Source organism: Ochotona curzoniae, unplaced genomic scaffold (genome assembly GCF_017591425.1).
Source record: "Ochotona curzoniae isolate NIBS_2020 unplaced genomic scaffold, NIBS_Ocur_1.0 scaffold_1852, whole genome shotgun sequence".
Taxonomy (NCBI): Eukaryota; Metazoa; Chordata; class Mammalia; order Lagomorpha; family Ochotonidae; genus Ochotona; species Ochotona curzoniae.
Genome location: NW_024467087.1, coordinates 36683644 through 36707921, shown reverse-complemented (window position 1 = coordinate 36707921; position 24278 = coordinate 36683644). Strand labels below are relative to the sequence as shown.

Sequence of the window (24278 nt, the reverse complement as noted above, 5' to 3'; positions counted from 1 at the left end):
AAGTGCTGGTTCAAGTCCTGGAAGTTCCACTTCTGACCCAGCTCCCTGCTAATGCTACTAGTAAAGCAGCAGAGCCTGGCTAAGGTACTTGGCTCCTGCCATTCATGTCAAAGATCCAGGTGGAGTTCCTGTCTCCTAGCCTGCACCTGGCCCAGCCTTGGCTATTGGGCAGGGAACTAGCAAATGGAAGAACTGTTTATTCTTTTGATTTTTTCTCCTCTCTAGGTTTAAGTGCCCTTCAAATAAGTGAAATAATTTGTCTAAAATGTTAAATTCTCAGCATGACATTGTGGTACAGCACGTTAAGCTATCATCTGCAATGCCAGGGTTCCAGGTGGATGCTGGTTTGAGTCCTAGTTGCTTTACTTCCAATCCAGCTCCCTGCTAATGTAGCTGGAAAAACAGCAGAAGATAATCCAAGAAACTGACATGGGAGATCTGGATGCAGTTCTAGACTCCAGGCTTTGTCCTGGTCTACACCAGCTGTTATGGCCATTTGGGTGGTGAACCAGCAGATGAAAAACTCTCTCTGCCTCCCTCTTTCTCAGCAACTCTGTCTTTCAAACAAATAAATATTTTAAAATGTTAATTTTCTTCCCTTCTTGATGCAAATGACAAGCCCACTTTGCTCCCCACAACATAAATCAAACAGGAGTACAAATCAGTAAGAGTGTTCTTTAGCTTAGAAAGTCAGTAATGCTTACCAACTTGTACATCCTAGCCTGGTAGCTCATATGTGAACGATTGCTGGCAATTGTGCCTACATCTAGTTGAGTTGGAAACAGAATGGGAAGTTTGAAAACGTGAAGGATGGCCAATAGGAGAGAGTGAATCGTGCCGTCAGCATGTCGACTTAAAAAACTATAGCATTTGATCTGGCATAGAAACAGGGAGCTAATTATATTCCTGGCATGGCTTGCTTAGCTGCTGTAATTTATTCTGGGCCTTTATGTCCTCTGCAGTTAGGGAAGTCACCAGGACCCAGCGGCAATAGAAATAATAATCTCTTATATTTGAAGAGTACTTCATAATTTCAACATATTCAATCTATGTTCACACACATTAACCTGTCTGATCCTCAGTCTAATGAAGTGAAGTAAACAGGGAAGGTATTATTCCCTTTCGGATAAAGGAGAAAACCAAAGCTTAAAAAGGTTAGCAATTTAGGAGCAAAATTGGGATTAGAACCTTTGTCCTCTGACTTTCAATTCAACATTCTTTCCACTGTACCATTTTATAGCTCTAATGATTTTGATCTAAGTGGAATACATACTTGCAAATATAAATAGAACATTTCATTTTGTTATATAACATCCCAGCTGTTGGGTCTGGTTTAACAGAAGCTGGAAAAAGGGTGGGAGGTAACGACGTGTGTAAAATGAGCTCCGCATTTTGGGATGTTCAGCAAAAGCAAGAGAGTGCTCAGAGCACTAGGCAGGACCACACTGATTCTTCAGCCCTTCCTGTACACAGCATTTCTTATCAACGCCAATGATAAAATGGGGCTTTTACTTATCTCCCTACTTTCAGCTTCCTCCATGTATGTCATTTATGCTTGGTGAAAATCCCTCCTTCTTGTTGTCCGACTCATTCACCCATCCCAGTTGATACTGATCTTACCTGTCCAGAAGCATTTCACCTCTCTGTGTTCCTCCATTAATCCTTTCAGCTAGCTGCAGAGAGTCCCGTCTCATTAGTGCTAACCAACTTGATAACAGCAGAAGACACTGCAAATAACCAGCCAAGATTGATTTTCAAGGTCCTCTGCATCATCTTCATGTTACTGCTGACTTCCCAGCCTTTCCAAAACCCTGAGCATTCTTTACCCTGATGATGTTGCTTTGCCCTCTCCACCCTGTCACTAACACGATCTTGATCTGGTTGTGTTTGTGTGTGGAGGGGTGGGGGGTTGGGAGGGAGATTTCTATAGTGGGAAATGTTCTTCCCACTTCCCAGCTCTCATGAGTCAGAAAACTTCCCTCACGTGTGTTTGGGCAGCAGAGAAACTGGGGCAACAAAAAGGTTGAAGATAAAAGCAAGCAAAAGAAACTGTATAAAGAGGGTCCCAGAGGAGATTGAGTAAGAATAATATGTGGTGTTTTGTAGAGAGGGAAGAAATTCTGAGGTAGAAAAGCTTGCAGGAATAGAATCTGTCCCTTCAGTAAATTGCTAAAGGAGATTATTTGCTAGGTAAGTGATTTGGAGTTGGATGACTAAGAAGAGGGGACCTAGAGAGCTGGCATTGTGGTGCACTGAGCTAAGCTGCTGTCTGCCACACTGGCATCCCATATCAGAGCTTAGGTTCGAGTCCTGGTTGTTCCATTTCTGATCCAGCTTCTTGTTAATGTTTGAGAAAGCAGTAGATGGTGGTCCAAGTGCCTGGGCCCCTGCCACCCGCATGGGAGACCTGGATGAAATTCCAGGCTCTTGGCTTCAACCCAGATCAGCCCTGGCCACTGCAGATATCTGGGGAATAAACCAACTGATGGAAGGCTTTATTTATTCTCTCTTCCTTTCTCTCTGTCATTCTGCCTTCTGAAAAGATAAATGCACACACTATAAAAATAAGAGAAGACGTGATTTGAAGTTGTACTTATGGTAAATAATCTCAGGTAGCCAATGAACAAGATTGTAGAACAGCAAAACAGCAATGGGAGCTATATACCCCTAACTTCTCCAACCCTTGACTACCTGTGGCTTATTTCCCCTTTAGCAACTCAACAATTAGTTCAAGTTAGAAAGAAGCAATAAAGGGAAAGGAAAATGCAAGCAAGATTCATTAGCAGATGAGACTCATTCTTCCAAGATAAACTGAAATGCCCATTTTCACCCTTGCTCCTCACTGCCATTCTTCAGGTCCTCATCAGATGAGGCCCCCCTCCCCCAGGTAGCCAAGCTTCTAGTCTTTCTCCCTTACAAACCATCCCTCATTGCACTTGTCACACTGTTATGTTAGAAATGTTCAGAGGGCCCGGCGCGGTGGCGCAGTGGTTAAGGTCCTCACCTTGCACGCCCGGGGTCCCATGTGGGCGCCGGTTCTAATCCCGGCAGCCCCACTTCCCTTCCAGCTCCCTGCCTGTGGCCCGGGAAAGCAGTCGAGGACGGCCCAAAGCTTTGGGACCCTGCACCCGCGTGGGAGACCCAGAAGAGGCTCCTGGCTTCGGATCGGCATAGCATCGGCCATTGCAGCCACTTGGGGAGTGAATCATCAGACGGAAGATCTTCCTCTCTGTCTCTCCTCTCTGTATATCTGCCTTTCCAATGAAAAAATAATAAAAATAAATCTTTAAAAAAAAAAGAAATGTTCAGAAAGTTCATGAAGAATGCATATTAGGAAACTATGTGGAAATTTCAATTCTTTTTGCACAAAATAAATTTTCAATTCCATTTTACACAGGTCTATTTTCTAAAATATTTATTTGAAAATCAAAGTTACAGAGAGAAAGAAAACAGAGAGAGAGAGATCTTCCACCTGCTAGTTCATTCCCCAAATGGCTGAAACAGTTGGGGCTGAACCAGGCAAAAGCCAGGAGCTTGATCTGCATCTCCCATGTGTAGGGAGCCAAGCACTGGGATCATCTTCTGCTGCTTTCCCAGGGAGCTGGATTAGAAGTGGAATAGTTGGGACTTGAACCCAAGCCCATACAGAGCTTAACCCATTACACCACAACATTAGTGTCTTAATTCTTTTGTTTTTATAATTTACATAGCTATTTGAAAGACATAGTGGCAGAGAAAGAGAGATCTTTAATACCTTAATTTATTCTCCAAATACTTCCAACAACCAGAGTTTGGCCAGACCAGGCTGAAATGAGGATCCAGGCAATCCATTTGAGTCTTCCACGTGCGGCAAGATTCCAAGGACTTAGGCCATCTTTTGATGCTTTTCCAGGGGCATTAGCAGGGAGCTGGATTGGAAGCAATACAGCTGGGACTCATACTGGTTCTCTAGTATGGAATGCAGGTGTCCTAAGAGGCAGCTTAAACCACTGAATCTCAAGTCCTGTTCCATTTTCCCATATTTTGAAGTATCCACATATGATCATTTTTACAGGGGTCCTTCATGCCTTAAGCGAAAATATACAAAGCAACCAAACAACAACAACAAAAAACCAACACACACAAAAAAAAAAGAAAAAAAAAAAAACAGGAGAAATCTTTTCCTGCATAGCCGAGTCTGTGGGCAGACATTCTGACCTTTTGTTGTACTTCAAAAGATGAACTGAGGGTTTATTTTCCTAGAAACTGGTACAGTATTTCTGCATCCCCAGTCTGAATGCCTTCTCTAGAGATGGGTTGGAGGAAGGAATGGCAAAGGTTTATTCTAAGTGATCCTTGAGCTCTTGGGAAGTCCAGGTGCTGAGGGAACTTCACCATCTTTCCTCCCTCACCTGGGCCTAGACCCTGGTTTTGTTGGGTTTGTTGGTGGGCTGGTACCGGCAGAGCTTAGCAGGGGTTGGGAACAGTAAGTCAGGTTTCTATGTGTTTGTTGTACACTTGATGTCTGCATCAGCCCAATTTCTCAGAATGTTCCCTTTGTTCTTGCTTCCAGCTAACTCTCCCTTCCAGGTCATTTCAAGTCCATTAGCTACCAGAGCTAGGACTGGGGCCAAGATTCAGAGTCAGGCCTGGTCTATACTGGGAGGCTGAGAACTTGCATGTGTTTCCTAAAGCCCATTTAAAAACCAGCAATCCTTGCTGAACCTGCACTGGAATCTGGCTGCTGCTAATGCTGCAGGCAAGAGGAGTCATTCGTGCAGCTCTGGAAGCCTGAGCAAAGGGGCCAATTTTATTTTGGAAAGGAAATCAGGCCTTATTACTAGCTTTTTATTAACACCACCAGCAGCTGTTTTTATAATTTTGTCTAAAAAGAAGCACACACAGGTGCACCCACTAATTGTTGCCTAATAAAAATAAATGCAATTCACAACATTGCGTTTTACATATGTGCCTCAAAATTCATAAAAGAATAGATTTTTAAAAAAGGTTTATTTTATTTACTTGAAAGCCAGAGCTACAGAGAGAGATTTTTCATCTGTTAATTGACTAACATTCTTACCACAAAAAAAAAATGGTAAATTGGTGAGGTGATTGTTAATTAGCTGGACTAACTCTTCATTTAAGTGCAGAGCAAAACATCTCATTATACCCCATAAACACACATAATTATCATTTGTCAATTAAGAGTAAATAATAGGGACCCACACTGTAGTACAGTGAGTTAAACTGCCCTCTTTGACACCAGCATTTCATATGCAAATACTGGCTGTAGGCCCAGCTGCTCCACTCACAATATATCTGCCTGCTAAGCTGCCTGGGAAAGCCATGAAAAATGACCCAAAAGCTTGAGCTCCTCCTGTGCCCATGTAGGAGACCAGGATGGAGTTCAGAGCTCCTGAATTCAATCTGACACATCCCTGACTGTCACAGTGGGGAGTGAACCAGCAGATGGAAGATCTCTTTCTCTTTTCCCTCTGTGTTACTCTGCTGTTCAAATCAACAAAACAGATCTTTGAAAAAAGTGGGTAATAAGAATATTTTCTTTTTTTTTTCCAGCTAGAAGTAGGTTTTTTAAAAAAAGATTTATTTATTTTTATCGCAAAGTCAGATATACAGAGAGGAAGATCCTCTGTCCATTGATTCACTCCCCAAGTGACCCCAACGGCCAGTGCTGCGCCGATCCGAAGCCAGGAGCCAGGAACTTCTTCTAGGTCTCCCACACAGGTGCAGGATCCCAGGGCTTTGGGCCATCCTCAACTGCTTTCCCAGGCCAAAGCAGGGAGCTGGATGGGAAGCGGGGCTGCCAGGACTTAGAACCGGCCCATATGGGATCCTGGCGCGTTCTAGACGAGGACTTTAGCCACTAGGCCATCACGCTGGGCCTCAAGAATATTTTCTTTTGGGCAGTTTAAAAATGCAACTCTAATAATATTTCTCAGTACTGTAGATACTATGTAAACCCTAGTCCCAGATCCTGTGGGCCAAAAACTATTTTTCTGTTGTAAGTTCCAGGGCTGTGCGAGTCTATAGTGGATGTAGAGAGAAATCAGTGAAGTTAACCAACCCACCCCTAAACCTGTCTCCCTCTCTTATTTCACCCTCTGGTCTCAGAAATGTGGAGCGGAAAGAGTGCTTCTGGTCTTCTGGTTATCCTTTGCTGTGTGGGAACACTGGATTAGGGGCTTTTTCCATGCATTCTATGCACTCACTCAACATCTATGTGCTGAGCAGCCTACTATGTGCTGGGCTGTGAAGGGCCACAATAACACACATTCTGTTAAGGTCCTCTCCCAGGACCCTTGGGGCTTTTGGCAGTTGTACCCTTGGCTCTTTCACACAGGATGACAGTGAAAAGCGTGTAAGGATTGGTGTGGACAAAAGCAGGCTGGGTGACTAAGTTCGACATTGACCAGAAGCCAATGTTGAAGGCAGGCCTGGAGGAGCTTGCATTCATTCAAGGCCTATTTTTGCCCACCCTGCTTCCACCCCACTTGTTGAGGTTTTTTGTTTTTCCTACATGTGACAGCTAAAAAGGGGTGAAAATCTTGGTGGAGTTGATGTGTTGCGGTGATGGTTAGATTGCCCTAGGTCCAAGCCACTGCCCCCTGGAATACCAGTGACAATTTTGGAGCCCAGTGCTTCAACCCCCAGCATAAAGTCTGAATCTAGGGCTGCCTCCCAAGGGCCCTGCCAGCTCCTGGCTCTCAAGTAGCTTTTGGTTCTGGATGGGATCTGTGCAAGTTGGGCTCCCTCACTCAGCTCAGCGCTCGCATTGATCTCCAGGGCTCTTTTGTCTCCTCCTCCTCCCCAGTGGAAGCCTCTCTCCCACTTCCCCCTCTCAGCCTGTGCTTTCTTCCGCTTCCCTCCTCTGCTTCTGATGAATTGAAATCTCCCAGAGCCGCCGCCGCCACGGCTGTGGTAGTTGTTCAAGAACTGTCCTTGCTCTTCCTGCATTTGCCCAGTCAAGGGTGTCTTCGCCTGAGGTCAGAGGGGGGGATGCTGTTAGCGCTGGTGACGATTGCATAGCAACACAGAGCGGCTCTGCGAGGGAGGAGGAGGAGGAGGAGGAGGAGAAGGAGAAGGAGGGCAGGGAGGTGGGAGAGCCAGAGGGAGAGTGTGCACACAGCAGCTGCCGGCATCCCTGTCTCAGGGACTTCTTTGCTGATTCACAGAGGCAGTCCAGCCCTGGTCTCCGAACTGCCTGCTACCGCCTGCTCCCCAGACCTGCGGGAATCAGAAGGTAGGCCACAGAGAAATCCTATGGAAGCCTCGCCCTTTTTCAGCTGAGTGAGAGGGAATTACTGACGGAGAGGAAGCGCCGGTGGTGCTGTGTGGCTGTGGGGTGTGTGCATGTGTGTATGTGTGTCTGTGCGTGTGTGAGTGTGTCTGCCTATCCTGCTTGTTGTGTGTTGCCTTTGCAGGAAAACTTGCATGAAAAGAAAAATGCTCACAACGAAGTGGTCACCGCTTGGGTTCATAAAGAAAAAACAAACCTCCCAGGCATTGAAACTCAAGCCAATTTGAGCAACTATGGGATAAAATTGGATAAGAGGAAGGATCACAGTGTGTGGCTTGGAGACGAGAGGGGCGTTGATTTCTTTCTTTCAGGTGCTCAATGACTGGCTTTTTGTCCACGGGTAGATTTCCCGGCGGGAGGCAAGGGACGGTGTGGGGAAAGCTTTGGCTGTGAAAGGAGAAGCGGGGAGGTGGGGGCGGGGGCGAGAGCTGGGAGCAGCTTTTCAGGGCAAATGACTGTTCTGGCCACAAACGGGACCCAGGAATTCTGCCCGGAAGCAAACCAGGCTTTGACCTAAAAGTCTAGGGCTGAAGTGCTCATTTCACTTCAGTATTGCTTTCCTGGCTCTGTTCCTTTGCCCTGTGGCGTCCTCCCGCCCCCGACCTCCAGCTTCACCGCCCAGGTCTTCTCCACAGTTTCCTTTCTGCGCTCTGGAAGCAGGAAGCATTGCTGGACTCTGGAGAGCCTAGCTTGGAGTGATTTGAAATCAGGCTCACTTCTCTTTGGAGTCCAGCACTCTGATGGCTTCTGCCACTCCCCACCATTCTGAGCCTCAGGAGTCGGGAGTGGACCCCAGATCTTACCAGTGGTTAAGCTTTAGCCTTGCTTGGGGAGTGCTGGGTGTTGGATCCAGGCAGGAGGCTAGGGCTGGACCTGTGCTTGGCAAGGGTGGAGCGGCGCAGAGGAGGAGGCTGGCTGCAGCTGCTGCCACCACCTTCCATTAACAGCCTGGTATCTGCTGTCTGGGAAAGAACACACTTTCCTCTCGTGTTTTCTTTTTGGTTGTTGGAAAGAACAAAAGCCTTTGGAAAGCTCACCTCAGCTCCTGACTCTTCCAGAGGAATCCTTGTATCTACATTGAAGGTGCTCAGATACAGATATCCCTTTGAAATGCTCCCATGGAACCTCCCCCTACAACCACCCAACACACACATCAGGAGCTTTTCCCCATGAGGTTCAGGTGGGGAGATGGTTCCAGAAAGTGTCAGGGCTTTCTAAGGAAACCCTTATAAAAAGGTGGAGCTGGAACTCAAAGTAAGTGTCTTGCCCGTGAGAGAAGCCTGAAGTCCTCTTGCCCCGGTTGGGCAGGCCTGTGCCCTGCACTGCTGCTGTCTGCACAGCACGGCCAGGCAATGGAGGCCACAGCGATCATCCTCTTCCCACGAGACTGCCGCCTCTAAGAACCCAGCTCCAGCCACGGAGCTCTGAGTTCCCAAGAGGAACATCCTGCAGTTTGGCCATCACCTAACGAGGAGTAGGAGGGTATGGCACAAAAGAGCAAGCTTATGGAAGACCTAGAACTTCGATGCAGAGAGAAAGAGAGCACAAATATCTGGGATGCCATTCTAACTTTGGCTACCTGGAAGTTTCTGATGCTGGACCTACCACAGTGCCAGCTAGGATGGGGTCCCATTAATGAAGCCAGAGACGGTATAGCCTTTTTCATGTATCAGAGAAACTCATGCAGAGGAAGGGCACTCAGTAGAACCTGCATTGCAAACCTATGTTCCTTTCTTACAAAAGAGCCTGAACACACAGCAGCCACTAAAATAGATATTTAAAGCCTTCTAGGACAGCATTTACCAGCCCAGGCTTCTGTGGAACACTGTTTTTGGAGATCATGGGTAGATTCTTTTGGGAGGATTATGGGGCAGGAAGTGGTATGTATCACATATGGTCCAACAGTTTTTTGGAAATGTTTGGTAACTGAATTCTCCTTGTGGAGAGTTACAATGTAGAAAAGCACATTAAAGACTGACACCCCAGCTGTAGGCAAATACTTGGGTTACCTTTTACCTAGGCAAGTGTTACACTGCTGGGGAAAAAGCAGCCTATAGCTTGTGGATATTCTGCGCCTGGTTAATGCCAAATCTGTGTTAACTATATCAGTGTGCTAGCATAGTTACCTGTTTGATTTTTAAATTTTTTTAAATTTTTAATTAAAAAAATTTTTTTAAGGATATGTGGGTAAGACAGGGAACTCCAGGGCGGGCACATGCCACCCTGGTTCCCAGGTTGGGGGAGGGGACTGCAGATTGCCTGGGGAAAGTCTGGAGACACATTGAAGTGGGAGCTGCTGAAAGCATGTTTGACAGAGGAGGAATGAATTCTGGAGGCTTCCACAGAACAGGACACTGCACTTGTAGATACCTGTGCAGTGGACAGCATACTCACATGCATACAGGAGACCTGACAGCCAACTCATTTAGGCAAGCAGAGGATGTGGACTACCGTATCATAGAAAGCAGAACAGGTAGGACCACTCTCCTTGCTAAGCTTTGCAACATGTTCCTGGGCCTCTGGATATGTCCTCCTCATCCTTGTTGGAGACCCACCAAATGCAAGTATCCCTTTCAACTATGCAAACAATATTAAAAATAAAATAATAAAAAAGACTGAGAAGTACTGTCCTTGGACATCCTCTTTAGCTCAGTATATCCCAAACTGATATGACCAGGGAACATTTGTCCATATAGAAATAATTTAGCATCTTGCTAAATTGCTTTTCATTTAGAAAGAAAAAAGAAAAAAAGGATGGAGTACTTAGTCACATGACAAAAACATGTAAAATAGTTGAGTTCAACACCACATTTTAAAATATGCAAAACCCAGAGATGAATCAAGTTTTCTCCTTCCCATAGCTGTCAAGTATCTGAGATCGTCTGCCAGTGTACCCAATTGCTACTTCTCTAGCAGGTTCCTTCCCTTCCTTCCCATCAAACTAGTCCTAGGAAAATGAATCAGGTTTCAGGAATACTCCTCTTATTCTGTATGCAACATTTTTATTTGAGACATTTCTTGTGGTAATTTTTAGATTTCCCTCACTTATTTGACATAGAGAGGGAGTGGAGATAGAGAGAGAGAGAAACCTGATTAATTGCTTCATTCCCTAAATATCATCAACAATACCTGGGGCTGGTGAGAATTAGATGTCAGCAAAGCCCGGGGTCTGCATTAGCAGGATTCTGAAGTCAGGAGCCAGAGCCACAAGCTGATCACAGGTGGGATGCAGATGTCTTAACTGCTAAGCTAAAAACCTGTTTTTAGTATTTTGTTATATCCACAATTTATCAGCTTTTATTTCAGCATGGGATATGTTGCAATTATTCAAATGATTTGTTATGAAATATTTTGTACATTCAGAAAAGGATATAAAGAACAGTAATATTCTGAAAATCAGAGCACCCATCATCCAGGTTTTTTTAAAAGATTTTTTATTTATTGGAAACTCAGATATACAGAGAGGAGGAGAGACAGAGAGGAAGATCTTCTTTCCAATGATTCACTCCCCAAGTGACCGCCGATGCTATGCTGATCTGAAGCCAGGATCCAGGAACTTCTTCCGGGTCTCCCACACGGGTGCAGGGTCCCAAGGCTTTGGGCCGTCCTCGACTGCTTTCCCAGGCCACAAGCAGGGAGCCAGATGGGAAGTGGAGCTGCCGGGATTAGAACCGGTGCCCACATGGGATCCTGGCGCGTTCAAGGTGAGGACTTTAGCCACTAGGCCACGCCACTGGGCCCTATCATCCAGTTTTAAAGACACATCACCACTAAAATTGAAAACTCCCTCTGTCTTTCTCTGATTAAGGCTCTCCCTCCCCCCTGCAAAAATAGCCATCATTTTGGATGTGGTGTTTATTATTCCTAGGCATTTATTCACTCATTTTCTATATATGCACATGGAACTGTAACTATTGTATACTATTGCCTTCTATGTTTGAAAATTTTGTGTCAATGGTGTATTCCATTATTCTTCTGCAACTTGTTTTTTTTCTATACTTATTCTTAGCCAAAAGGCCTAGAAGTAACGAAACTTGTTTTTCTATTCAGTTACAATTGTGACGTGCATTCATGTTGTGACATGTGACTCCAGTTGACTAGTTGTTCACTATTGTATATTCATTTTGTACACATATCTCAGTGTATTCACCTAATCTGTTGATGGTGAGCATTTAGGCAATTTCCAGTTTGTGGCTATCACATCTAGGGCTAGTATGATTATTCTTGCATTAGTATTCTTAGAGTATTCTTAAGTGACCATTTTTTTTTGTTAAAACAACATATTTCATTTCTATTTTTAAAAGTACATTTTCATTTTTCTTTGAAAGACAAGGGGGTAGAGAGATTCAGAGAGAAAGAAATCTTCCATCTGCCAATTCACTCCCCAATGCCAGCAACTGTGCTGGCTGAGCCATGCCAAAGCCAGGAGCCCAGAACCGAATCTGGCATGGCAAGAACTCAGACACTTGACCCATCATTTGTTGACTCCCAGAGGACACATGAGCAGGAAGTTGCATCAAAAATAGAGAAACCTGGCCTCAAGTCATGGCATTGTGATGTGGGATGCAGATGTTTCAGGTGGCAGCTTAACTCACTGTGCCAAATGCCTTCCCCCAGGGAACTGTCTCTCTTGGGGAGATATTTGGGCTGGAATTATCTCCTCGCAAAGTGTAGCACATCATCTTGGGGAGACATTGTCAAATCTCCAGAAGACTGATCTGTGCTCCCCCAGCACTGTGTAAAAATTTCAGGTTTATTGGATTAATTGATTCTCAGAATAAAATTCTTATCCTTCTTACCTGTGGGATTGCATCTTTAATTTTTTTTTTTTCTAACAAAGAATACATTTTCTCATACTTGCTGGGCAGCTAGCAGCTCCGGTGCAGATTTCCCTGTTTCCATCCATGAATGAGTAAAGTGGCCAACATGAGCTTGAAGATTCCCTCTAGTTCAACAACATGAGTTTCTCTGATCCATTCTTGAAGAAACATGTACGTGAGATGGAACCTTGGTTTTTGGCTACATTACTGGAGTTATTTTAGGAACAGGTAACAAAGCTTGGCATCACTAAAATGTATATGTCCTTTCTTAGTATTCTGTCATCAGAGATCCAGGCAGTGCTTTGAGAGGGAGGCAATCATTCAGTGTCACCTTGCTACGGAGGGAAACCCAGAGCCTAGGGGAAGGAGCTCTCCCTCTCACTTCCTGTTCTTCCCTCAATATCTTCATCTTCTTCCCTGTTTCTTTTTTGGTTTTCTTTCTCCCCTAAATGATATGTGCTTGCTATTTTAAAAATTAAACAGCAGCATCCGAATGTCGATGGACAGTTGTGTATTTGTCTAGGTTTACCTTCTGCCCATACACTTTTCTTGAAAATGTTTATATGAAGCTGGAGTCCTACCTGACATACTGTTCTGACAACTTTGACTTAAAATATCTACCTTTGCTATCTGTGCAAAGCAATATATATAGAGAGATGTACCTTATTCTTTTTTTTTTTAAGATTTATTTATTTTCACTGGAAAGTCAGACATACAGAGAGGAGGAGAGACAGAGAGGAAGATCTTCCTACCATTGATTCACTCCCCAAGTGACCGCAACGGCCGATGCTATGCCAATCTGAAGCCAGGAACTCAGGAACTTCCTTCAGGTCCCCACACAGGTGCAGGGTCCCAAGGCTTTGGGCCATCCTCGACTGCTTTCTCAGGCTACAAGCAGGGAGCTGGATGGGAAGTGGGTATGCCGGGATTAGAACCAGCACCCATATGGGATTCCTAATTGTTGAAAGTGAGGACTTCAGCCGCTAGGCCACTGCACAGGGTCCTAGACATACCTTATTCTTTTCAACAGCTACACAGTATTCCAATGGCTGAGTGGCAACAATAATAGATAAAATTTGAGCACTTATTAAGGGCCAGAAACTATAGATAACCTCCCTGCAACCAGCCTATGAGGTGGGTGTTTATGTTGCTCATGTTTTAGGCCTGTAGGAAATAAAGCATGGTAAGATTAGGGAGCTGGTCCAACTCCACGCTGGTAAGTGGTGGAGCCAGGTGTAAACCCAAGTGTGCTGGCTCAGACCATGTGTCCTTAAAACGACCATGCTGTGCTGTCTGACAGAGGGCACTCACTAGGCCCCTGTCCCTAGATCGTTGATTGTAGATTTTTGCCATCGCAGAAAAACATTTCAGTGGACTCTCTTATCTACTTCTGCTATGTATTCCTGTAGAAAACATAGGTTCCTACACCTCTCCAGTTTTTAAGCAGAAAAAAACTTATCCATTCACTCAAAAACAATTTATCGAGCACTCAAATTCAGAGTGGACAAGAATTTGACTTCTCAGATGCCTCTGAGAGGTCTTCTAAATGTTTTGCAGGGTTTTCCAGACCTTTGCTCCAGACCTTGGGTCTTCTTGCAACCTGTCCAACCTTGGTTTCTTTTCTAGGTAGTGATGTAAATGAGTCTGTGCTTAGGCTCCCACCTTGTGGCGCACAGACAAATCTGCATCTGTTAGAGGCCAGTGACTACAGTGCCTCCCCACTGAATTCTAGAACAGATCCTGGGGTACAGCTTCCTGAACTCGCATCCTTACTCCTCAGCTCATGTTCACATTATGACTGAACGAGTTACTGACTGTCTCTATGTCTATTTTCTCATCCACATGATGAAGACAATGGTAACTATGTCATAGGCTTGTAAGGATGGAATGAGTTGTTATATGCCGGTTTCTCAGTGAATATGTGCAACAGAGTACATTTTGACTGTCATTATTTATTTTGTTATTAGAAAAGCTACCACATCAACATTTCCATAGAACAGTGGATGGCTTCCCTGACATTTTGGTGAGAAGCGGTGAGAGAGGGAGGAAGCAGCTGCTATTAACTACATAATATGTTCATATGTTCCAAATGCAAAAAGTATAAAAGGGGGATGGCATTCTACATAGTGGTTTAGCTGCCAGTTGGGACACCCACATCTCACATCTCAGTGTCTTGGTTTTTAGAGCATGCTCCACTCCCACCATCAGCTTCTTGCTGATGCGCGCCCTAGGAAGCAACAGTGATTTTCAAAGTATTGGGTCCCTGACACCCACGTGGGAGACCTGCACTGAGTTTTGGCCTGGCCCAACCTCAGCTGTTGCAAATATTTGGAGAGTGAATCTACAGACGAGATCTTACTCTGTTTCTTTCTCTTTGTCTCTCTTCCTTCCTCATAAAATAGATAAATGTATAAATAGGTATTTTAAAAGTACAAGATGATATTCAGTCAAAAATAGTTAGACCTCTTAGTGGCGACAGGAGACTTTTGTGATATAGGTAATAATTTCTCAAATTGAGCCGTGGTAATTCAGGTTATTCTTTGTACTTAATTTTTTTTTTCTCAAGGTATCATTTCAGATGGGCACATGAAGAGTTTCTAAATTCTTTGGATGGCTGTACGGAATCCCACTGCATAGACATGCCATCATTCATTTAACTTGTCCTCTAATAATAGACAGTTAGGTTATTTGCAACTTTCTTTTTTGCCATTCCAAGCCTGACTTCAAATACTAATATTGTACATACATCATGTCACACCAATGCAAGCAAGCACATGTATTTCCAAGGCCTCTCTCTCTCACTTTTTAATATGGAAGGCTTCACGAATTTGCATGTCATCCTTGTGCAGGGGCCATGCTAATCTTCTCTGTGTTGTTCCAATTTTAGTATATTTGCTGCTGAAGCAAGCACAGCCTTTTCTCTTTATGCCTGCTAAGATTTGTACCAACAAAATTGAGAACCTGTGCACTTACCTATTGGAATTCAATTCAATAAATCAAGCTAGAAAACATTTATGAAGTGCCTGTTCTGTGCCTATTCCAGTGTGAAATATGTCAGATATCAGTGAGTATCAGGCATGGATCTGGTCCCGCCTTCCTGCTGGTATCCTGGTCCTTCTCACGTGTTTTTAAAACATTTATTCCTAAGCGAAATGGTGTCTTCCCACCCTGAATCCTCCTGGATGGGTTTAGGTGTGTCTTCAAGAACTGAGAAAAGGATATTTCCAGCTGCATAGATTCCTAGCTTGGTACCCAGCAGTGTCTGTAGGGAACAGCAGAGAGGAGTCACTTATACCGCAAAGCATCCTCCACAGCTTGCCAGGCGTCTCCATGTGTTTCCCCTCTTACTTTATCTCGAAAGTCTTCCAGAAATACTCCCCAAATCTCTCCAATCAGCAGGGAAAACTGCTTCCTCTGTTGCCTCCTACAGCATGATTTCTCTGTCCCACATAGGGGATGAGTCACTTTCTCTCTTCAGTTATACTTTTGTGTTAATATATCTTAGTCCCTATATTTCAGCAATAGGAGCCCAATACCCATTCACCTCTAATTCCCCACAGTCCCTGAGAATTAAAAGGAAGAAATTGGAAACACATTAGTGTATATGGGTAGTGATTTGGGGGTAAGAAGGAGATAAATAAGCAGGTAGAATTATCTCTCTGTGTGGAACAAGATGCATTGACCCACCAATCAGGAGGATCAGATTCACTTGTGTCTCAGCATCTTCATCTGTGAAATGGGATTATAATTTTGTACTAAAGATCTTGAAAGAAAGCAAAGCAGACCACAAAAGTTTATTACAAAAATGCAGGGGAATTGATAGTGTCTTTATGCATGGTAGTACTTAAGAATTACTCTTTGACAGATTAGCCAGCTATGACCTAGAGAGGTGAAATAATTTAAGGTCACAGTCAGGATCAAAATCTGAAAACAGCAATGTCATGTTAGACCCAGAAGGGATTAGAAGATCCAAAATCTCTCATTCCTGGGCTTACCTTATTTTTCCTTTGAGTCCTTAGGCTCCCATGTGTTTATCTTGTTCTTGCATCAGCCTGGCATTCAGAATGCGAAGGAAGGAAATCAGTGTGTAAATAAATGAATCACAAAAGAGGATAAAAGAGAAGATTTCTAAAGAAAAAATACAAATGCTCACTAAAAAGGTGAGGAAAGTTAATTCTGGCAATTAAGGAAATGCAAACTAATTTTAAGGTGTCATTGTCACTCACAAAGTTGGCAAATAAATTAAGATTACTTACTGCTGGCAAGTGTGCTGGAAGACTGGCACTCTTACACATGGCTAGTGGTACTATAAAATGAAATAACTTTATATTCTAGGCAATTAAAATATGTATTACAAGTCGGTAACGGGTTCTACACCTTTGATCCAGGAATTTAACTTTCTAGGAAACTAGCCTAAGGAAAAACTCATAAGTATGCACAAGGATATTCACTGTTTTAACTCACAGAACAGAGCTGTAAACATACATCTAATTGTTAACATAGATGTGGTATACTCATTCAATGGAAGACAAGAATGATCATAACTAGCATTTACTGAACTGTGCATTATTGCTAGACACTGCTGTTATTTTTCTCATTGTTAACATCAGAGGACGGTATTGTTGTTACCACCATTTTACTGAGGATCAGAGAACTTAACTTTTCCAGGCCATATTGCTAAGGGGTGGATTGGAAATATGGATTTGACTCTGCATCTGTTCAATGCCAGATGCCATGGCCTCAATCTTAATGCTGTATCTCTTATGCAGCTTTTAGATGTCATGTTTAAGAGGAATAGTTACTCATGTTCTAAAATGATCATGGGGGGATAGAGGCTGACATCATAGCGCAGAGGGTTAAGCTAGTGCTCACAACTCCAGCATTGCCTATGGAAGCCAGGCATATTCTGCTTTTTTACATTTTTAAATAATAAATTCATTTTCTTTTTGATGATGTTTACATAGTTGAGAGGGATACATGGCCATGTGGACCGCCAATTTTGATGAGGAGGGTAGAGGATTGAAGGAAAAGTGAATGAGTTAACTGCCTCCAATATCCTTTTTGCTTCTGGTATCTGGGGGAAGTAGAGAAAGAAGAGAGAACCGCTCCCAGCAATCCAACCACATCAGTACCCGGGAATGGGGGAAGGCCACCCGATGTCATCCAAGGGTCCCCAAAGTGGAGCATGTTCTGAGGACACTGTTTAAATTGTTTTGAAAGTTCTGAGATGCTGTTGATTTCATTGCTCCAAGGTTGAGAAAAATCCTTCCAGGGTCCATTAGCTAACATAGTCCACCTTAGCGTCTCGATTTGCTCAGATACTTGTCTGTGAGAGCTGTTCAATTTTTTCTGCCCTCCATGGTACTAGATGTCTTCTGCAGGCCTCAATGAATTGGTTGTTATGTACTCCATGAGCATCTGGGCATGCCCAGGCCTCAGCAACCGTGGAAATCCAGTTTTGATACATGCACTTCATGGTCAGACCACAATCCTGTGATTTTCACCGTAGTTGGAGTTCTGAGTCCAGTGATCCAGTTAGTGATGGTGTTGGTGGAGATCCTCAAAGAAATCTTGCCACAGGTATCCCCAGTCAGGCTTCTGTGTGTGCCAGCCAGTGTGGGGTCTGCCTCAGTCCATCACCCGTATATACCTACACACAAACTGGTGGTTGCAGTCACCTGGTTAGATTTGTTCCCAGCCCCATCTCATGCAAAAACCATTGGATGCTGCCGCCCAGCCTAACCCTGCCGACCACATATTCTGCCCTCAACATATACAAATGGGAACTGCAGCCTAGTTGGTGTGACTCCCAGTAACCCACACTAGGTCTGCCCACAGTCTTGGTTGCTGTGCATGTTGGTATATGTAACAGACTGGTCCAGTCTATCCCACATTCATTCAGCCCTTATGCAGATCAATAGGTATTGGAGCCTAGCTCAACACAACCGACCCATTATTCAGTCCACATTCAGGCTTGCAGATGCCACCACCTATATAACCAGGCCTGTCTCCAGCCCTGGTTCTCATGCTCACCAGTGGGAGTTGCAGCCCATCAGAGAGATGCCCATAGTTTCCCTACTGGGCCCACTCCCAGTCGCGGATCTTCCTCTCTGTCTCTCCTCCTCTTTTTACATATATCTAACTTTGCAATAAAAATAAATGTTTAAAAAAAACTTGAAAAAAAAAGATCATGTTAGCATAGCAAGTGAAAAAAGCAGGGTACAAATGTTTATGAAAAATGCGTATTATAAAAAAATCCTTGAATTTCAGCATTTTTAAACCAAAATAAGAATCTTTTTTTAAAAAAATATTTAATTGTTTGTTTGAAATGCAGATTTACAGAGAGAGGGAGAAGTGGTGGTGAGGGGAGGAGAGAAAGAGAAAGGGAAGGGCTGGGCCAGGCCGAAGCCCACAATGAGGAGCTTCTTCAGGGTCTCCCAGGAGAGAGACCTTGCACTTGAGCCACCTTCTGATCTCTCTCCAGGTTGTTCTCTGGAAGCTGGATCGTAGAGCATCTGGGACACAGATCACTGTCCATCTGGGTTACTGGTGTTACAGGCAGTGACTTTACTGCCACAGTGCTGGCCTCATAGTAAACTCATCCTTTAACCTCATTTTTCCAGTGTTTGAAAGTTCTATACACCTGTACTTATGTATGCCTTTTTTTTTTTGCAGAAAAATTTCAAACTTTTACATCTACTTGTAATAGTTATCTCTGGGTGTTCATATTATTAATTATTTTTATTGTGGTTTTTTTTGTATTTTCTAATTTTTCTGTAAAGAACTTGTGTTGCTTGCATAATCAGCAAAAATAAAAGTAGTGATACAAAAAAAGGGTCAGAAGCAAGCCTTTGTAAATTATATGCTCATAACATACCCGTAGTAATATTTCATTTTTGATCTGGATGGCTAGTTCCGTCGTTTGTGCCCAATCACAGAGGAGCTAGCTTCTCAGCTGTTCTTTGGGGATAAGGAGTTGTGTGGCTGTGTAATACATAGGGATCTTGACTACCACAAAATCTGTAATGGTTCCTAATCTTTGTACCATGGCCCCCTGTAGAAGAGGGAAGGGTACTTAATGCCAGAAGTCCATCGTTCCTTAATCTATGAATATCTTTCTCCTCGTTCTATTAGTTCTCAAAGTACAGTTACTGTGGTGGGTCTGAGTGGGTGGGTAAGTTTTTTGTTGCTTTTTATTTCACATCTTCTGAAGGAGCTCTGTATTTAAAATGTGTGGAACCACTGGAATAGAGTCTGAAACTGGTGGCTATTTGATCCCCAGAATCAGGAGACAATGATGCTCAGTTTTTCTTTTGGATCAGGGTCTACATGTCTTTGCTCTATGCTAAGTAAGATCATTCTTATCATTTGCACTATTATCTTGGTTATCCAATCTCATCAAGCCGTCCAGTGGTTTTCACATAGAAAGTTTTCACCTTTGCTCACTTCAGCTCCTAACATCTAAAGTTGTCTCAAGCACAGCTTATTACAAAACACTGCCTTCACCTCCTACTACGCCAAATTTACTTCTCTTTTCCTTCCCTTGCTGTACCTAGCTCCCAAATGAGAAAAACTTGACTCATTCATCCCTTTCAGCCGTTCCATTCAGTTAATCATTGAGCCCAGTATGTTTCACTTCTTCAGATTGCCTGATGCATGCATGCAGTCTGCTCAGTTCTCACTGCACCTGCCTGCCTCTTGCAAACAGCTTCTGTATGGATTCTTCCCCCCCTAGGAGAACTCCTGCACAAGACAGGCAGAAGGCTCTTTTACAATGCAAATTTGGCCACGTAACTCTCCTGCTTAAAATCCTTTGTGCTTTCCTATTGTCTAAAAGATAAAAGCTAGCCTCCTCTGCTTATCATTCAAGACTTGGCGCAGTCTGGCCAGTCTCATCTTCCAGCCCCATCTCCTAATGCTCCCCCAAGGCACCCACCCTGAGCTCTACACCGAGCATTGCCACACATTTTATTTTTGTCGTGTTTGGAATGCTCTTTTTGTTTTATCATCCCATTTCTTTTCATAACTCACCTCAAGTGCATTTTGTCTGCCAAGACTTGTTTTTAAAGATTTTATTTATTTGAAGAGAGTGATAGAGAGAGAAGGAGAGAGTGGGAGCTAAGAAGAGACAGAGAAAGGGGAAGAGAGAGGGAGATATTCTATTCACTGGTTCACTCTTCAAAGAGCCCCAATGACTAGAACTAAGCCAGGCTGAAGTCAGGAGCCTGAAACTCCATTTTCCTTTTTCCACATAGGTGGCAGGGACCCAAGCACTTGGGTCATCATCTGCTACTTTCCCAAGTACATTAGTAGGGAGCTGGGTCAGAAATAGAGGAGCCTATTAGATAACGACCACCGACCGCCCCGCCCGCTGGTGGAATAATATCGGCAAGTTGTTCAGAGTTGTAATGGAAGCTTTATTGGAAAATCCGCTCCTGGGCCCTCTTCGCGCAGAGGGGAAGGAAGAGGTGAGCGAAAAGGGCAACTGAGATACGCGTGGAGGAGTTTTATACCCCTCTAGACACATGGGCAGGCAAAGGGGCTGTCCGTGCCCTAACTATGTAAGGAATGTCTATTCAGGTGTGCCATTGGTCAACTGGAATCCCGCCAGGTCGGTGATGTAACTGGCTTCTGCGGCCCCTCCTGTTCCAGGCTGAAGCCTGGGAGACAAGCCGGGTCCGGAGCAGACCAGCTCCTATCTCCAGTGCCCTGGGCAGCCATCAGAGCCAGGACTTAAATCAATACCACAACACTTGCCCCATGTGTGAACGTTTCTTGACATGTCCAGATAGGACATATATTTATTTTATCTGTCTCTGCTCTGTTAGATAAATATTTATGTTATTTATGCAAATGACACTTTATGGCCTCTACCCATACCATGTTTGTTTGCTCTGTATGTGAACTCTCCAGGGGTAGGCCCCAAGTCTTTTTCATCTCTGTGTGCCTCCTTAATCCAGACATTTTCAACTCACTGTACTCTGAACATGCTGTGCCTTTTGAGACACCCACGTTTGCACAGGTGGCTTGGTTTGCCAGGAATGACCTTCTCTGCACAGACAAACGTCTATTTATCCTTTGGGGCTCATTTCAAATGCAAGTCTGTGTACATTATTAGGTCGCTAGCTGTTCCCACTCAGTGTTCGCTGTCAAGCCTTCTGGTCAAACTTTGAAGATAGCATTTGCCACGTAAGCATCTATTAGAATCAATAGCTTACATGACTGCCTGCCTGATCCATGTCCCCCACCTCCACTGCCACTGTGTGGATCCAGCACAAGCCACTAAAGGTAAACAAGAAATAATTTGTCTATGAATGATTAAGACAAGTACTTCATGGTATGTAGTGATCTGGGAAGAATTATTGGGTAAGTCAGTAAACTTTGCATGTCTATCTAATTGCACATCAGGGCACCTCTGGGAAGGATCTGTTTTCACAGACCTTTTCCAGATTGTGTCTCTGAAGTTCTCCTTGTTACTCTTCCAGGTGCTTAATGTTCAACAGTAGGTGAAGTGCCCATTCTCACTCTCCATGAGCCTTTGTTCTGATGCAACCGATGGTCATGCAGGGATGCCCTTACACCCTCCCACGATGTCATGAGTGGAGGGCAGCCGACCAGTTCCACCATAGCAGCAGCCTCCGAAACACCTGTCCCCAGCCTCAGGTAAGAGTCCACCAATAGCAAAATAAAGAGCTGTGGCGAAAACAGAGTAGATACTGGATCAGTGTGTGCCCTTGGGATGCCCGCGCTTCCAAAGGGGCACTAATTGTATGTAATAATATGGGGCCTCCTCCAGGCCTGTCCCTTATCAAGCATGGAGTCTATTATGAGACATAATGGGGGGAATGGTTCCATGTTAGCCTTCAAAGACTTCCAGATGTGAGCCGCTCGCTCCCAGCAAAGCACGGCCTTTCAGAGCATGGCCCAGGTTGAGGCAGGAGCTTCTTTTGCTTGGTTTCTCTATGACATACCTTACATTGCCAATGACTCTTCCACTCAAGTGCCCAGTCTTCCCTTACAAATCTTGCCTTATCCCCATTTAAAACTCTCTAGCTTCCTACCTGCCTCTCTGTCTCCTCTCCCTCAAGAGTGCAGTGGTGGTGGCTGTGGGCCTGGCTATATCAGGGGGTGGGTGGAGGAGTTGTAAAAGGCAGGGATCTGGAGTGGGCAACCCCTTTTCCTGACCATGAGGGAGGGCAGGAAAAAGGTGATGGCGGAAGGAAGCATATCAACAATACCCTCTGGTGCCCTGCAGTGCTTTGGGACCCAGGGACCATGAGCATTTGACAGTGTTGTGTCTCCTGGGGTCTCACAGACAGGCTGTGATCCTGTGTCACTACAAGCAGAGCAGGCAGTGACCGAATCCACAGAGAGGAGGAGAGAGCAAAAGATAGCAGCAAGGACTGAGAATGTGGGTGCTGGGCACCTGTTTTGGAAAAAGAGAGAAAGATCCTGTGCTAGGAGCTACTGAATCCTTTGCCATATGTAGCCAAGAATTCCTGCCTCTTATATCCTGTCCAAGCCATGGTCAAGTTAGAGACCCCAGCAACCTGCCTCCTGAACCCCTCCCAAAGCGTTACTCTGTTCCTTGCCCACTCCATCCACACTTCACCCCGAGCAGGGAGCTGGAGTGCTTTTTTTGTGTTTTGAGAAGTCTGGCCCGACCTATTTCTTTGGCCACAACCAGGTGCTCTCCCTTCGCTGCTGCTGTGAGGTTCAAGGAATTGAGGCAAACCCTTATTTGTAAGACACAGCCTAGTGGAAGGCATCAACAGGAACAAGAGAAGAGGCAGCCACTATTCGTGCTCTGCCCATTGTGCGCTTAGCTTTGCTGGATGTGACTTGAGAGTGAGTGGGAACCTAGGCCTGGGGGACTGAAGCACAGAGAGCAGCGTGGAAGCTGGATGGGGGGGGGGGGTGTGATAAGAAACTCACAACAAGTCCAGATGAAAATGAAAGGCTAACATGAATAGGGTCCAACTCACTGGGGGTGCTTTTGGTCACGGCTGGGCCACAAGGGGCTCTTTCTCACTCTGGCGCACCCCAGTCCAGACATTGAGACTGGCTCATGCCCAGATATGCCAGCATGGGTAAAGCGGCAGCCAGCAGGGGAGCAAAAGCCACTGTGCTCTCTTGGGACCTGCCCTCCCCTGCCATTCTCCAGGCGCCCCTCCTTCCTAATCCTGCCAGCTGCCTCCACCCTAGGCCCTAGAGAAAGCATCAGGCAGCTGTTACAACTATTCCTGTAGGTGGGGCTCAGCATGGAAACAATGTGGAGCTGTACAAAGCTCAGAAGCTCAGAAAGCTGTGGGAGATACATGAGGATGGTGACAGAGCCATTTTTGGTTAAAAATAAAAGGCATTATTTGCTGTCGGTGATGGAGTGGGGTGGGGGGAACTGGCTCGGGAATGTTAACCTTTCTCCAGGCAAGCACTAATGCAAAAAAGGAATAGTTTCCAAGAGGGGCAGAGGTTGATGGGAAAGGGATCTCCCTGGGGTCCCTGGGAGCAGAGGCTGGGCACAGATGCCTTCCTGTCCAGGACATTGCCCTGTGCTCATTCTGTCTCCCACAGAGCTTCTGGGGATGCCACCACTTATTTCCTTCTATCCCTCAGCAGCAGCAAGAGGCTTGCAGATTGTGGCTTTTCTATACCTGAGCGCTGATGTAGCCAGAGCAGCTCGCAGTGGGCTCCCATGAATCTCCTGGCCACCCCCAGCCACCACCATCCTTCAGTCTTTTAAGGATATTCAAATGCTACCATGCCAGGGGTCTCTGTCCCCAGTGCCACTCAGGTTTCTCATTGCCTGAGGGGCCTTACTCAGTGGAACACAGGTTTGTTCTGCAAACCCACCCTTCTGCCAGGTCCAGGTAAGTTGCTTGCCAGAAGGTTGTCAACAGGGTAATTTGATTCCTTCACCACCTTTGGAGGACTGGATCTGGAGGTGGTAGGTGTCCTATGTGTCATCCTGGAAAGGGCAAACATACCAACAGAAGCTGCCTTCTGCATGGTCCTCCTCAGCATCATGGAATGCTGTGTTCCCACACCCGCCGTCCCTGCCAGCCTGGCAGGGCCACCCTGGCCCTTGGGTGCGAGCAGGCAGGAATTCCCCAGGGACAAAGCTGTGATTCACTGGCCAGGCCCTGACATAGCCACCCCCT

The 24278-nt window shown here is 45.0% G+C and overlaps 1 protein-coding gene and 1 non-coding gene across 3 annotated transcripts in view; one reads left to right on the top strand and one right to left on the bottom strand.

Annotated features, from left to right (window-relative positions):
• Positions 1–7061: 7061 nt before the first annotated feature.
• DRP2 (dystrophin related protein 2) overlaps positions 7062–24278 on the top strand; it is a 41223-nt gene continuing 24006 nt past the window's right edge. Inside the window, exons 1-2 of one of the 2 annotated variants that reach the window (XM_040999502.1) lie at positions 7062–7240; positions 21603–21780. In XM_040999502.1, coding sequence (XP_040855436.1) covers positions 21664–21780 — 117 coding nt within the window. In that variant the 5' untranslated portion in view covers positions 7062–7240; positions 21603–21663. The remainder of the gene's footprint in view (positions 7241–21602; positions 21781–24278) is intronic. The other variant, XM_040999503.1, reaches the window with a different exon arrangement.
• LOC121169551 lies at positions 14922–15024 on the bottom strand. The gene has a single exon (XR_005885856.1). It is a non-coding gene; the product is annotated as a U6 spliceosomal RNA (small nuclear RNA).